At 32.7% G+C, this 15,163-nt stretch overlaps 1 protein-coding gene across 3 annotated transcripts; it reads left to right on the top strand.

The window, feature by feature from the left end:
* The first annotated feature begins 1,719 nt into the window (after positions 1–1,719).
* Positions 1,720–5,645, top strand: TLP5 (tubby like protein 5). 3 transcript variants are annotated; one of them, XM_085741368.1, is made up of 6 exons: positions 1,720–1,841; positions 2,262–2,333; positions 2,811–3,263; positions 3,561–3,648; positions 4,079–4,211; positions 4,621–5,645. In XM_085741368.1, exons 3-6 carry the CDS (start codon positions 2,916–2,918, stop codon positions 5,345–5,347), a joined length of 1,296 nt encoding a protein of 431 aa, XP_085597494.1. In that variant the 5' UTR covers positions 1,720–1,841; positions 2,262–2,333; positions 2,811–2,915; the 3' UTR covers positions 5,348–5,645. The 3 variants fall into 3 exon arrangements, with proteins under 3 accessions (XP_085597494.1, XP_085597496.1, XP_085597495.1); XM_085741370.1 differs by having other exon boundaries at positions 2,187–2,333; XM_085741369.1 differs by having other exon boundaries at positions 1,720–2,139.
* The last annotated feature ends 9,518 nt before the right edge of the window (positions 5,646–15,163 follow it).

Genomic DNA, 15,163 nt, shown 5'->3' with positions numbered 1-15,163 from the left:
CGATATTAAAAAAAAAAAAAACATCGCTAGCTTTATTCATCCTTTTATCAAGTTTGGTTGAAGAATGAGTGATTACCCCCGTACACCAAACCGAAACTGTCGCGCTGTGTCCCTATCCTTAACTACTGTGCACCTGTCCGCACCCTATCTACCTCTCACAGACAAGGCGTGAATGGTGAACGCATACACACACCCACTCCCACACATTTGTTGGTCGGTAACAGCACAACTCTTGTAACAGGTCAACCGTCAAGGTTAATTCCGTAATCTTATCCACTCCAAAGTGGACAAAAGCTGTTTTCTTCATTTCATTTCAATTCTAGTGGATATAGGAGTAGATTATTTTATTCGAATGAGATTTAACAATAAAATTCATGACTAAACCTCCTTACAAAAAAACCATGAAAAGACCATCAAATTTGTCCACAATTTCATAGGAAGCCATCAACTACATGTCTCTGAAATTATGGATATTTTTAGGGTTAATTATGTTTCTAGTCCCTATAAAATAGTGACCTTGTAAGTTTAGTCCTTACTTAATTTTAATAGCATTTTTAGTCCCTAATTTTGTTTTTTTGCCCTGAGTATTAATCCCTACTCAATTCAAATTTGTTTAATTTATGCTTAAACTCTTAAATTTTTGAACAATTTTTTGCAGACATGTTTAGAACATTACTAAAAGTTCCTCCGCAAAAAATTATCGCAAAATTTGATTTCTACATCTAGATTTTATTACTTTTTATCTTTAACTTTTGTCGTTTTAAAAAATTCATATTTAATTCATTTCATGTCTGAAAATTCTAAATTTTAGTAAACGAACCTTTCATAGTGTTCTAATCTTGTCTCAAAAAAATCGTTCAAAAATTTAAGAGTTTAAGGATAATTAATCAAACTTTGTTTTAGCAAGGACTAAAATTATAAGTAATTTTTTTTATAGGGACTAAAAATGCTATTAAAATTAAGTAAGGACTAAACTTACTAGGTCGCTATTTTATAGGGACTAGAAACATAATTAACCCATATTTTTAAATAGTTATAAATTTATAATCCGATAAAATTATTGAGAGCATTCTACAAAGTCTAATTTTTCGGTTTGTTCAAAATTCTTTTTAACAAATACTAAAAATATTATTTAATTAATTTTAAAATTTAATTTGTATACAACAACCTTAAAAAGTGACATTTTTTCTATAATTAAATGTTACTCCTTTAAACTCATTGGGAGGGAGAAATGTGATTAAACTTGAGACAACTTCTTAAACCCCTTTAAACTTCTAAGTTTTAACTCATTGCATAAAAAAAAAACATCTCTTAATTCATCAATCAAGTTAATTACGGATGTCTGTGTAAGATTTGATTGGATGAGTGTGCAAACTATGAAGTACAAACACTCTTTAAATTAGACGTGTTTCAGTGTCAGACAAGTGTCGTGTTCAACATTAACACGACACCGACATATATAATTATATAGATGATTTTTTCTAATTATTAACGATATCAACGTGTAAGTGTTCGTGTTATATTTGATGTCCATGTCTGTATCAATGATTCATAGAACAAACAAAGCTTTACATTGTGGATTCATGGAACTTAATTTATTTAATTTAATTTGATTTGATTTGATGTGGTAATTAGTTAACTAATTAATTAATGAGCCTTATTACCTTGTTTCATTTGTTGGATTTAACGAAGTCTTCGAGTCCGTGTTTCATTTCATTTGTTTGTGAGAGAGAGAAAGAGAAGTAGAGAGAGAAAGTTGGTGTCTTGTCTTGTTTGTTTTAGCAAAGAGAGGATCTAGAGAGAGCGTGTTTTGTTCTTTGATAAGACTTTCAAACATCATGGTCAGCACCTAACTCCTGTTCCTCTTTCTCTTCATCTAATCTAATCTTAATCTTTGATAATTGATACTCACTACCTACCTCTTGTTTCTTTCTTTTTTAATTTTTCTTAGATTCTCATGTTCAAAACCGAAACTTCCAGACCCAGATTTTTTTTCTTCTGATTTTTTATTTTTTGCTTTTTAAAGTTTCAATTTTTATAATCAGTGAATCATGATTTTGTGAAATTTATATTTGGGTATTCTCAGTTTTTTTACAGTTTTTTTGGTCTAATTTTCTGTATTTGCTAAAACATAAAAAGGTAACTGTTTTTTTTTAGATAAAAAGGTTTCTGTTTTGTTGATGTAGGAATCTTCTAGGTTCTTCTTATATTTGTGTTGTAGTGGAGAATACTGATCTACTTCTGTGCTCTTGATTTCACAGATCTCTTATGTTCTTTGATCTCATCGTTTTAGAGTGAAGAACCTTATTTATCATTGAAGTTTGGTGTTTGAGGTTTGTTATCTTACACTCTCTACTTTAAGGTCTTCTTATGTTCTTATTATATGTTCTTGTGAATGTTTCTCATAAGGGTGTGTGAGGTATTTGATTTGATTCCTGTTCTCATAAGGGAAGAGGAAAAGATAAACTGAAAATAGAGATGATAGATTCTTTTCTATAAAGTTAACACAAGAAGAACCTTTGATAAGTTGTTTAATTTTGATTTGATTGTTCCTATGAGAAGTTAGATTGACTATTGAGAAGGTTTGATTTCAGATTTGAAACCATCTTAAAATTGTTTCTGACAAAAGTATGGTATTTTAAACTGCTTTAGCTTTTAGGTCCATGTGGGGCTTTGTTTGATGAGAATCTATTTGTTTTGCTTTTTTTACACTTTGTGCTTTTCTCTAGATGTGTTCATTCTCTTTTATTTCTTGATCATTAAGTATTGAAGATGGAATTTAAATTAAAGTTTTGTTTATCTATTTGCAGCTGTTCACTGTTATAAGTTGTGACTTGTAACTAGAGTGGAATATTTATTCCTTGAGTGTCTTTTGTGACAAATTAAGTTCCGAAACTGTCAGTGTATTGGAAAAAATGTCATTTCGTAGTATTGTTCGTGATGTGAGGGATGGATTTGGAAGCTTATCGAGGCGGAGTTTTGAGGTAAGGCTTCCTGGACATCAAAGGGGCAAGTCGCGTAGTTCGGTCCATGAGTTGCATGATCAACCTCCAGTTATACAGAACAGCCCATGGGCTAGCCTTCCACCGGAGCTTCTTCGTGATGTTATTAAGAGATTGGAAGCAACTGAGAGTACTTGGCCTGGTCGTAAGCATGTGGTTGCTTGTGCTGCGGTCTGCAAGTCGTGGAGAGAAATGTGCAAAGAAATTGTCAACACTCTTGAATACTGTGGGAAGATTACTTTCCCTGTTTCTCTGAAGCAGGTGAGATATCACTCTTCTATCTTCTGTTTAAAAGATGTTAAAAAACAAGTGGTTAATGAGTTTCAGTTAAGGTTGAATCGATCGAGAGTATCCGACTTTGAACCCTAACTGTAACAATCATTGGCCAAACTTCTACTAATCTCCTGACCGATTACCAGGGGCCTTTCCCCTGGGAACGACAGGGTTAAGACAAAAGGAATATGTTCAAAATAATTGCTCCGTTGCACACTAAATATTATAAAATTTAGAGCCTGGCCTAATTTTTCATTTATGTGCTTTGTTGATTTTGTTTTACAGCCGGGGTATAGGGATGGACCCATCCAGTGTTTCATCAAAAGAGACAAATCTAAGCTGACATACCACCTCTTCCTTTGCCTCAGTCCTGGTAAGCTTTACTTTGTTGATACCTAATACACTATTTGATTTGATCATCTTGTCTTGTGATTTATTTGATCTATTCTACAACATGATTTATTAACTTATGAGTTATCGCATTTCGTGGTATGTATTTACTTCTTCCCTTTGTCAATCCAAGCAATTCATCTTTCTCTTTTAACTTTCTTTGATTTCTGCTGAACTGCATATGGACTCTATTTGTTTTAGGCAACGTTAAAAGTCCAATATTTCTTGTTGTCCATGCCATATGAAAATGAAAAGTTTCTATCCTACTTTGCGTGTTGGTTCAATTTTTTGCTATGCTGGCATAAGTAGTTACTTATTTTGAGCTGTCAACTTGCTAGCCCTCATAAATATGAATTTAACAAATTTTTAGATCTGGTTTGTCGGTCTCTAAACTCTTCATTGTGTTCCTGCAGCATTGCTTGTTGAAAATGGAAAGTTTCTTCTCTCTGCAAAACGTACCAGAAGAACGACTTGCACAGAGTATGTTATATCAATGGATGCAGATAACATATCAAGATCCAGTAACACTTACATCGGAAAGCTTAGGTATGGATTTTTTGAGCATTTTGTTTTCGATCTGTTTGGCATTCATGTTGATGCCATAGACAGAGTATCTCATAACTTTCTGCTTTGATTGTCTTGTAAAAAGTTGATGGCTATGAATAAATTTTTGAATTTAATTTGTATGCATTGGCAGTGTAAAATAGTTGTGCACATGCATCAAATCACATTTCACCAATTAGATATTTGTGCATGTGTAGGGAAAAAACACTCGAGAATTTTAAATAGTGAGATCTAATTGGGCGTCTGTGTAAAATTGGTTTACATTGGCAGTGCATACAAATTAAACTCTTCCTTTTTTGCCATCACCCAATAATTACTTTACGAAAAATCATTATTTATGTTTTTTTCTATCATTATGTACTTCAACTGTATTAACTTTCTCCTCTTTCAGGTCTAATTTTCTTGGAACCAAGTTCATAATTTATGATACACAGCCTCCCTATAACAATGCTCAGCTGGCTCCTCCTGGACGCAGCCGTAGATTCAACTCGAAAAAAGTTTCACCAAAGGTCCCTAGTGGCAGTTACAACATCGCCCAGGTCACCTATGAGTTGAATGTCCTTGGTACTAGAGGCCCACGAAGGATGAATTGCACTATGCACTCAATCCCCGCTTCATCCCTCGAGCCTGGTGGTGTTGTCCCAGGCCAGCCAGAGCTCATTCCCCGCAATCTTGAGGATTCTTTCCGTAGTTTATCCTTTGCACGATCGATCGATAACTCAACTGAGTTTAGCAGCTGTAGGTTCTCAGATATAATGGGAGCTGGCAATGAAGACGAGGAGGAGGGGAAGGAGAGACCTCTAGTTCTTAAGAACAAGTCTCCTAGATGGCATGAACAACTGCAATGTTGGTGCCTTAACTTTAGGGGACGTGTGACTGTTGCGTCTGTTAAGAACTTTCAGCTGATCGCTGCAGCACAGCCTGCACCTGTCGCTCCTCATGCCGCAACAGGACCTGCACCGTCGCAGCCAGCACAGTCAGACCATGACAAGATTATTCTTCAGTTCGGTAAAGTCGGCAAGGATATGTTTACGATGGACTATCGATACCCTCTCTCGGCCTTTCAGGCTTTTGCGATATGTTTGACTAGCTTTGACACAAAACTTGCATGTGAATAGTGACAAGAGATACATGTGGCAAGACAATTAGAGTGTAATCTCCATTTTAGGAATTCATAGGATGGTGAAGCTGAACTAAGTCATTGTATGCCTCATAGTTAAATTGTAAAGTACAAAACCAAAACAATCTCTTCCCAATGTCCTTTTTTATCTTGTCATTGCCCTTTTTCTTTTGAACATGGCCCCCTTTATGTAAGTTATGATTTAAAGTTTAAACTATCTTTATCATACTTTGTTGATGTAGACTTACATACTTTTCATGTTGAAGATGTAACGAAAAATTTAGTAGCATTCAATATCTGTTTGGTCTAATGTCTATGAATTAATCTTAACTAAACTCAATTCTATGACTTTATTTTAAATACTAAAAAAGTTTTAATATTGATATTGTTGTAAGTAATCATTATAAAGATGTTCTTCCTTCTTTTTTCTTGTGAAACTAATCTTATGGATAGCTTTTTGATCATCAAGTTCACACTTAAGTAATTCGGGATAAAGTTTTTCATTATACGAGTTTCAAGGGTCATATCATCAACCTCAGCTCATTGTTGTGGCTATCTAAACTACTTCATTGATGTTTCTTTGTACTTTATCATTAGAATTTTCTTATCTTTTTGTGAAATTGACTATGGTCTATAGTCATGTTTATGGATTTGGTTATTGTTTTTAATTGAATGTGTGATATGTAGGGGTGTGCATATCAACCAGTTTTAGGCCCAAACTCATAACCATATCCAGTCCACTTTAAAATATTTGGATTTTTTGTAAATGGGTTACCAACCAACCCATTTTAAACGGGTTGGATATCCAAACCGGCTAAAATTCGGATCCAGATTTTAACCATTTCAGATTTCCATTTTCTTTCTCTTTTCCAATTCCCAAATCTCAAAATTCTAATAATCAGAGCAACGGAAACTTGTTCAACGGAAATCAACACTCCGCCGGAAACTTGTTCAACGGCAATCGTAGTCACAATCATTCTCATCACCGTTCTCTGCATTCGCCGGAACAGAACCTCAAAGAAGAGCAGAATGCGGCGAGTGAAGCATAGTTCAGGAACTATTCCACTCGTTTCTAAGGAGATCGTGGAGGTGATCAAAATCGAACAAGTTGACGGTGATGAATCGTCAAGGATGAAGAGTGAGATCGAAGAGAGTAGTAGTGTGTCGGTGGAGTCACCGTCGCCGTCTGCGAACACAGGGTGGGGTCGATGGTATAGTTTGAAGGAATTGGAGAATGCGACGGATGGATTTGCGAAAGGGAACCTGATCGGAGAAGGAGGATATGGAATTGTATACAGAGGAATTCTTCAAGATGGTTCTATTGTTACTGTCAAAAATCTTCTCAACAATAAGTATGTTGTTGCTAATTAATTCACATTTTCCATTTTCATTGTTATAGAGTACAGTAAATTGTTTTATCTATAGTAAAAATTTAATTTCACGCAGCCCAATTTAGTTCTAGTTCTAGATAACAAAAAACTGGTTTAGTTCAAAAAACTGGTTTTTCTGACAAACCGGTTTCAAACCGGTTCTGAACCATATCCAAACTGGTTGTACTTAAAAACCGGTTTTTAGTGAAGTGGTTTCAGGAACAAAACCAAAACCAATATTTGGTTTTGGTTTTGGTTTGGTTTTAACTTTGCACACCCCTAGTGATATGTATGTGACAAAACCATTATCAGGATTATGGTGGGATTTTATGGATTAGTGGATTCATTTTCCCAATTGTTATTATTCTACTAGTATATAGATCGTTGCTACGCATCAGTAAGATTTGGGTGGTGGGATCTGACGTTTGACAAAAAATAAACAATGATATATTCTAAAGAGTCGTGTTAACTTGTGCCTTTAGAGTATACGTAAAGAATTTCATAAATGATAAATATTTATTACAAAATATTAATTTTTAATCATTAAAAAAATAAATTGGCACAATTTCTTAGACAAAATTCCTTAACATGTGCCCTAAGACAATCTTCAATGGGAGAGTCTTAACCATTTAAGATTCGGTACCTATTATATATTCTCGTTGGGGAGAATCTTTTTCGAGGTCTTATAAGATCACCCCCAATATTAAGTGAGACCCCCACTCTTTTAATATTAAAAAATTGAAATGTATTGATGTAAAGTTATTGATGGTTGATTAGTGGGTCCCATTTAAGAAATTTGTGTGAGATACTGAGTTGGAGGGATTGAGTTATTATTAGGTACTATTATTAAAAATTTGGGTCTTGCTAACCAGTGCCCTTAGGGCAATGGTTAAAGATTTTACATATAGAAATTTTATCTTGAAAATATAAGATGTTACTTTTGATCAAGTAATGATTACGTAACTTTTTCATAAAAACTTGCTTATTTTGGATGCTTAACAAATGCGGCACTGGTTAACATTCTCCTAAAAAATTATAATTATAAATAAGTGATGTGTACACGTGGACTCATTTAAGTATCAAAAATGGACACAAGTTGGTATTTCTGTATTTTAAATAGGAAGGTATAATAATTAGTCTTATAAAAACATCGTCATTATTTATAGGAACGGAAGCTTGACCTTAAACTTCACAAAATATGCCAATCAAACACACTTTCATATCAAACCAGGTTGTATATATCCTGCAATAAATATTCAATCTTTTTTTCTTCCGAATATATATTCTCTCCGTCCCATTACAAGTGAGTCTTTTGCTCATTTCACACATATTAAGAAAAAATGTACTCCCTCTGTCCCTATATCTAAGCACCCATTTGATTTTATTTTTGTCTCTAAATGTAAACCCCTTTTCAAATTATTAGATGCATTTATTATTATTTTTCTTAAACATATCCCTAATTAATACTACTATCTTGTCTTGAAATATGAAAAGTCAAATTTAATACACATACAAACAAATGACAATTTCGTAATATAAAACACAAAACAGACACATTAATTACACTCACAACTTTTCTTAAGAAATGTGAAAAAAGAAATGGGTGGCTAAGGGACGGAGGGAGTAGAAGTGAAAAAGGGAGAAAAATGATTTTGAGTGTCCTTGTTATGTATTGGTGCATTCCTATTTATCATCTATACTATATATAAAGAAAACTACCCCTTTCAGCACTTTTGGGTTGGAATTTTCATTCCAAAAATACCCTTAATTTTTAATACAAATAACACATGTAACAAATAGATAAGAATAAATTTAAATATAAAAAAAATGTAACAAACACGATATGACTGTTCTTTTTTTTTTCTTTATCATTTAAAAAGTGTAACGAACTAAAAGAGTATATTTATACTTAATTTTTTATTATACAAATTATACCCTTAAACAATTTTTTCCATAAAAAAATTGTTGTTGGTGTTATTGAAATAGATAATCATGTTTAATTTGATTTGTTATAACTAGAAAGCAACAAACATTTATATTTTTAGTTTTAATCAAAATCAAAATTTCATAAAAAAAACATAGTTCATAATTTACAAATTTTAGCGCAGTAAAAAGAGCGGAAAGACGGGCACGTGAGTGCCCGTCTTTTCGCTAGTAATTATAGTTATAATTGGAAAATAGTAATTAATATTGTATTGAAAAATGAAATGAATCAATTTTTTTAAGACAATATTTTGTTGTTGCAAATAGCTCACTTATTATGGGATGGAGGGAGTATAAGTTGGAGGGAGTATGAGTTAAGATATGTGTTTACATAATTATGATAATACAACAAATAATAGTGTAATAATATGGACAAACATATAATAAATAATTATTTGATTGATTAACTTATGTATCTGACACACACCAGATATGTCAGTAGTTAATCAGTTCTCTCGAAACAAAAATAAAAAAGTAGTTAATCAGTAAACTTAAAAAATGATTTTTTTTCCTTTCTTATAAAAATTTATGATAATACAACAAATAATAGTGTAATAATATGGACAAACATATAATAAATAATTATTTGATTGATTAACTTATGTATCTGACACACACCAGATATGTCAGTAGTTAATCAGTTCTCTCGAAACAAAAATAAAAAAGTAGTTAATCAGTAAACTTAAAAAATGATTTTTTTTCCTTTCTTATAAAAATGATCGAATAGAGTAATTGGTTGTTATACCCTAATTTTGGACCTAAAAATACTTGTTCAATTCTTCCTTTCTTGCATTATAAGTCATTTGATATGTCTCTGATTAATTGCATCGTTCTCTGCATTTTATTTCAATGTTGTTTGCAAAATTCACATAAAAGGGTATTTTAGTCATTTCCTGCATTCAACTCATTTTAATCCTCGAAAATTGTTTGAGTCTTTTGAATTGGTTTGTATAAGTCCTTGTTTCAATCTCATGTCAAAATTCATTTCAGAAAATATCAGTTGAGTCATCTTTTAGTCAGTTTAGCCCCTAGGGGCATTTTAGTCATTTCCTGTGTTATAATTTCTTTCAATCTTTTAAAAATTTGTTTAAGTCCTTTCAAATAGTGTGAATAAGTCTTCATTTCAATTCTATGTCAAAATCCATTTTAAAATTGCATTTGAAGTCATTTTTGAGTCAGTTTTGCCCCTAGGGGCATTTTGGTCTTTTCATGTGTCAAAACCCCGTTTAAATCCTAAAAATTGTCTCTGAGTCTTGTATAAGTTCTTGCTTTAATCCCCTGTCAAAAATTCATTTTAAAATTTCATCTGAGTCATTTTTAGTCGTTTTAAGCCCCTAGGGGCATTTTGGTCATTTCACATAATATTTCTGATTCGTTTTAATCTGCTTTGTTGTTTTTAATCGTCTCGTTTTACGTTAATTTTCATTTTACTTTTTCAATTCAATTTTTGTTTTAATTTTCATTTTAGTCCGCGCACTTTTGTTATTTACATTTTTATCCTTTTTAAGTTTGTTAGAGTCCAAGTGCCATGTGTCCAAATGCTATTGGTCCACAAAAGTTTGTTACAAGTCCAATGCCACATGTCCCACTCCAATTGGTCCAAGGCTTACCACATCACCTATATAAGTCAAAGGTCCAAGTCAAAGTCTCACACATTCATTCATTCACCAAAAATCATAAAAAAAAAATCAAGTTTTCTTTCCTTTTTTTCTTTTCCCACGTGACCACCCTAAACCTCCATAACCAACTTTCTTCCCCCACCTCTAACTAACTCCACCACCATAACAAACCACCATCTCCATCAATCTTCATCTTCAACCACCCTAACCACTTCTAACCACCTCCATCTTCATCTTCAACCTCCATCACCACCACCAAACCTCCATAATCACCACCATCTTCATCCCTAACAACACAAAACCTCAACCAATTCACACACCAATCTTCAATCAATCCTCAAATCATTCAACCACCAATCTCAGCCACAGATTCAAGCCCACATTCAATTCATTCAAACATCACAAATTCGGATTAAAAACACACGCAAGCTAGTTCCACGCACAAGGCCAAGAAACAGAACGAAAGCCACTTGAAGGTACTGGATTCACGCAACAAGCTCACGCAAGAACAGCAACGTGAAAGAGGGAAGAACGTGTGAACAGAGAAGAGTGAACAAACGGAATCGAATCCGAAACCGAGTTGAATCTTGATCGGAGAAGAAACGGCGAAGCTGCGGGCAATGGAATCGATCGGATTGAAGAAGGACGGAATCGAAGAAGGAACCGGAATTGGCCAAGACTGAATCGAAATCAAAGGTAATTCCTTCATCACGTGTTCATCTTTATGGTAGTGTTAGAAGGATATTTGTGAAGAATTTTGTTGATGGATTTTTTAGATCAAGATCATATGTCTTCTTCTTCTTTATTTTTTTGAATCGAAAAAGCAAACATAGAAGGGGAAAGGGGCGTTGAACTGTTTTGAAACAAGGAAGGGGAGAATTTTGTTTTGTTTGAGAGAGGAAGAGAAGGAATAGGGCGATGGAGAAGAAGAAGAAAGCTTCACACGTTTTTTAACTTGTGGTGGACCCATAAACCGCTCCATTGATCCATACCCATAATCTTGACCCGGTTTTGTCCCTTGGATATGGGCTTGGGCCCTTGTATGTTACTGATTTCAGTTTTGGTGAATGTTCCTGCTATTCGTACACTACAAAATGATTTTTACACCCCTGCGCATTCAAAAATGTTTTAAAAAATTCCTAAAAAAATTCCTATAATTTTCTTTGTACTTTTTGATCAATTTTGACATATTACATGTCAAGATTGATCAAGAAATACTGGAGAATTATTTGTACTTTGGTTTATTGTTTTTTCTTTAATTTTTGTTGAAAATCTTGATAAAAAACTTGTAAAAAATCTTGTGCTTTCTTTTACATTTGTTTTGAGTGATTAAGACTTGTTTCTTGTGACCTTTTGCATGTTGAAAATTGTTAGAGAAAGTGCATGTGAAATTGTGAATGATTTGTGTTGTTTTTCATCATATTTTGTGAAGCTTTTTTGCACATTTTAGCTCCAACATTTTGGCTCATGATAATTGGTACTTGATGGATGATCTTAGAGTGTTATTTGTTGCATAATGTGTAGTGTTTGGTGCTGTTTTGAATGGGTGATAATTGGTTGCTTAGTTAGCAAGTTATTTGTCATTTTAATATGTGAATTGGTGCAAAAATAGGCCTAATTTCATATCATGATTCCTTGGCCTATAATTTTCTTGTAACTCTCATATTAGGGCTGACCCCAAAACCCCCTTGAAAAGTGTCATAATATGAGGGTTATGAGTCTTTTGTGTGCTTGGGATTTTGGTATTTCGTTAGGTGTATTTCGTCACTTTTTCTTGCCATTTTTGTTATGTCATCATGCCTTATTTCTTTGCCAATTTTCTACTATCCTACGCCTTATATTACTAACCATTTTGTTCCATGTTTCATGAGCATCTTTCATCATCTTCATCTCATTCTCCATTCTATATCCTTGGTTTTTATTTTTTTCTTACACTTTAAAATTCCATGCAAAGATTAGTATGTAATAATTAGGAGTTTTGTAATATTTTCCTTTATGCACTTTTAATTTCTTGGCAAAGAGGCCATAGAATGTATCTAGGGTATGATGTAAAGGACAATGGACTCTAATGATGTACACCGACACAAGCACCGACACACGCACACACATCACTATATAGTTAGATTATGCATGTTTAGATGTATGTTTAGGATTGTATGTTTAGATGTATGCCTAGGGTTTATACTTAGAGAAAAATCAATTTTCCAAAAATATGAACAAACTTCACTCAAACCATTTTCCAAATAAACCTTGGGGTCCAAAACCCCATTGAATTTTCCTTTATTTTCTTAATCAAAATCTTAATGAATCTTAATAATACTTAGACCCCATTTTGCAAATGACTAATTCCACCTCACCTTTTCATAAAGCTCATGCCCTTGAGGCCTCTTTCTATTCTTCAAACTCCAATTTTCAAACTTAAAATCAACCAACAAAAACAAAAACATTTTTTGAAAGAGAACTACGGTGGATTTGATCCCTTAATCGGGTACGTAGGCAAGGAACAAAATTCCTTCAATTCAACTAAAATAAAAATCCAAAAACATTCTTCTCCCTCCAATTCTTCATTTAGTAACTTTTAGGTGTAAATAACATTTTCAAATAGCATTTAAAAATAAAGCGCGCGCGTAGAAATTAAAGACGGTTCCTATAGGTTACTATAGTCGTTATGGGTGCCTAACACCTTCCCGTAGCGAAAACAACTCCCGGACCTCGATTCTCAAGGGTTTTGCTTACTTTTTCCCTTCCCAAGAAAAAATAAGATATCACCGGTTTAAAAGGTTCAAACGTAATCAATGTTTGACACCCGAAAACCAAGATAAAACATTGGTAAAGTTGGATTTCCTCAATAAAATAATTAAGTTGAATTTTTATTAGCTGTCAAGGCTTGATTGGTTGTACCCAAGGGTGTGTTTGGATCAGAAGAGAAAGTGAAAGGAAAGAAAGTAATAGGAAAGAATGTAAAAGGAATGAAAGTGGATAGAAAGTGGGTAGAATGAAAGGAAAGAAAGTAATAGGAAAGAACGTAAAAGGAATGAAAGTGGATAGAAAGTGGGTAGAAAGTGAGATGATTTGTGCAGTTGTTTGGTTTGAGTGATAGTGAGAAGAAAGTGAAAGGAAAGATAGTTATATAGTTAATAAATTGACATAAATATCCCTACATAATAAATATAATATTTAAAGTATTTATAAATATATATATATATATATATATATATATATATATATATATATATATATATATATATATATATATAACTACCATCTTAAATTTAAAACAAGTAATTTCTAAGTATATATTTTTTTTGTTGGAATTAATTTATAAGTATATTATATTATATTATAATAATTTAAACAAAAGCATATTAATTAAAGAAAAAAAATAACGTTGATAATAAAATGTTTCAATGCAATGGTTCTTTGGTAATTTATGCATTCCCTCATGTTTCTGCACTTTGTGGGGTGGAAAAGTTTCAGACCATGGGTCCCACAAAAAACACACTTTCTTTCTTTTCTGACATTGAACCAAACCATGGAAACACTATGGATACACGTTTATCTAGAAACTTTCTATCCCTTGTGTTTTCTTTCCCTAACCTATCTGCTGATCCAAACACACCCTAAATCTTAGATGTTGGGTCTATGCCCATAAATGTCCCCAAGAACACCCTATAATTTTCTTTTTTATTTTTTATCTGAGGTGTGTATAAGTACCTCGTCTGAAAGTTGTTAGACAATAAATTATTTGATGCCTACCACATGAAAAATTGGTTCAAAATTTGACAAACAATTAATGTGGATCATAATTACTTCATTGAACGAACTAAAGGCTTTGAAAATTCACCAACCTCATAAATAACAAGAGTTCGTCTAAGCATATGTTCTGAAACTGATGACTAGGAAAAGTGGTGTACAAGGTACCCCTCTCTGCTACATTCATTTGAGACATATAAACTAGAATGGTCCCATTTCTTTGTAGAAAATAAAATTACATAGTCATATATAATGTCGGTTTTTGAACATGTTCTCTGCAGCTTTGATAGAAGAGAATTCCAATTTTTTACTCCCTCCGTCCCGTTTTATCTGAGTCAGTTTGGTTTTTCACACAAATTAAGAAAAATGTATAAATAAAGGGGAAAGTGAAATATATTGTATTGAGAATGATGAAAGTAGTATTAGAGTTATATTGTATTGTGAATGATGAAAGTTGTATTGAAAATTGAAATGACTCAGTTATTTTGGGACACTTTTTTTTAGAAAATGGGTAAGATATTCTGGGACGGAGGGAGTAGAGGACACCCACCCTTTATAATCCTATGGTAAAAGATCATTTGATGTTTGAAAAATGAAAACCGTTCTTTGTAGTTTTGCAAAATCATTAAGGTTCAGAACGATCATGTCAAACTCACGTAAATCTAAAAAAACAAAATGTGTTTTTATGTTTCTTTTTTTTTTTATACTACCATGTTTCTTTTTTTTTTTTTTTTTATACTACCATGTTTCTTTTTAAGTGTTCACTATTTGACCATTTTTTTGGTTGTGGCTGAGGTTCGAACCCCGGACCTTGCATATTTTATGCATTGTCCATACCAACTGAGTTAAGCTCACGAGGACCACTACTATTTGACCATCTAATCATATAATTTACTTCATCATTTTTTTATTAATAATATAAAAAAATATTAATATATAAGATATCATTCAATTTTTCAATGAATATTTTCAAAATATCAATTTTTTTATAACTTTTTGTGATAGACAATTATAAATATTAGTTGTCAAAATTATATGTTGATTTGTCAAAAAAAAAAAAAAAAAAAAATTATATGTTGATCCTTCTAT

The sequence above is a fragment of the Medicago sativa genome, chromosome 1, assembly GCF_051527215.1.
Source record: "Medicago sativa cultivar Bolivia chromosome 1, Bolivia_mono, whole genome shotgun sequence".
Lineage (NCBI taxonomy): Eukaryota > Viridiplantae > Streptophyta > Magnoliopsida > Fabales > Fabaceae > Medicago > Medicago sativa.
The sequence above is the reverse complement of the archived record's forward strand: the minus strand, read 5'-3'. Positions and strand labels throughout refer to the sequence as shown.

Excerpts from the sequence above, each read along its gene's own strand:
- TLP5 (XM_085741368.1), top strand. The coding sequence starts at position 2,916 with ATGTCATTTCGTAGTATTGTTCGTGATGTGAGGGATGGATTTGGAAGC. Across the intron at positions 3,264-3,560 it reads TCCCTGTTTCTCTGAAGCAG|CCGGGGTATAGGGATGGACC; the intron begins GTGAGATATCAC and ends TTTGTTTTACAG. Across the intron at positions 4,212-4,620 it reads ACTTACATCGGAAAGCTTAG|GTCTAATTTTCTTGGAACCA; the intron begins GTATGGATTTTT and ends CTCCTCTTTCAG.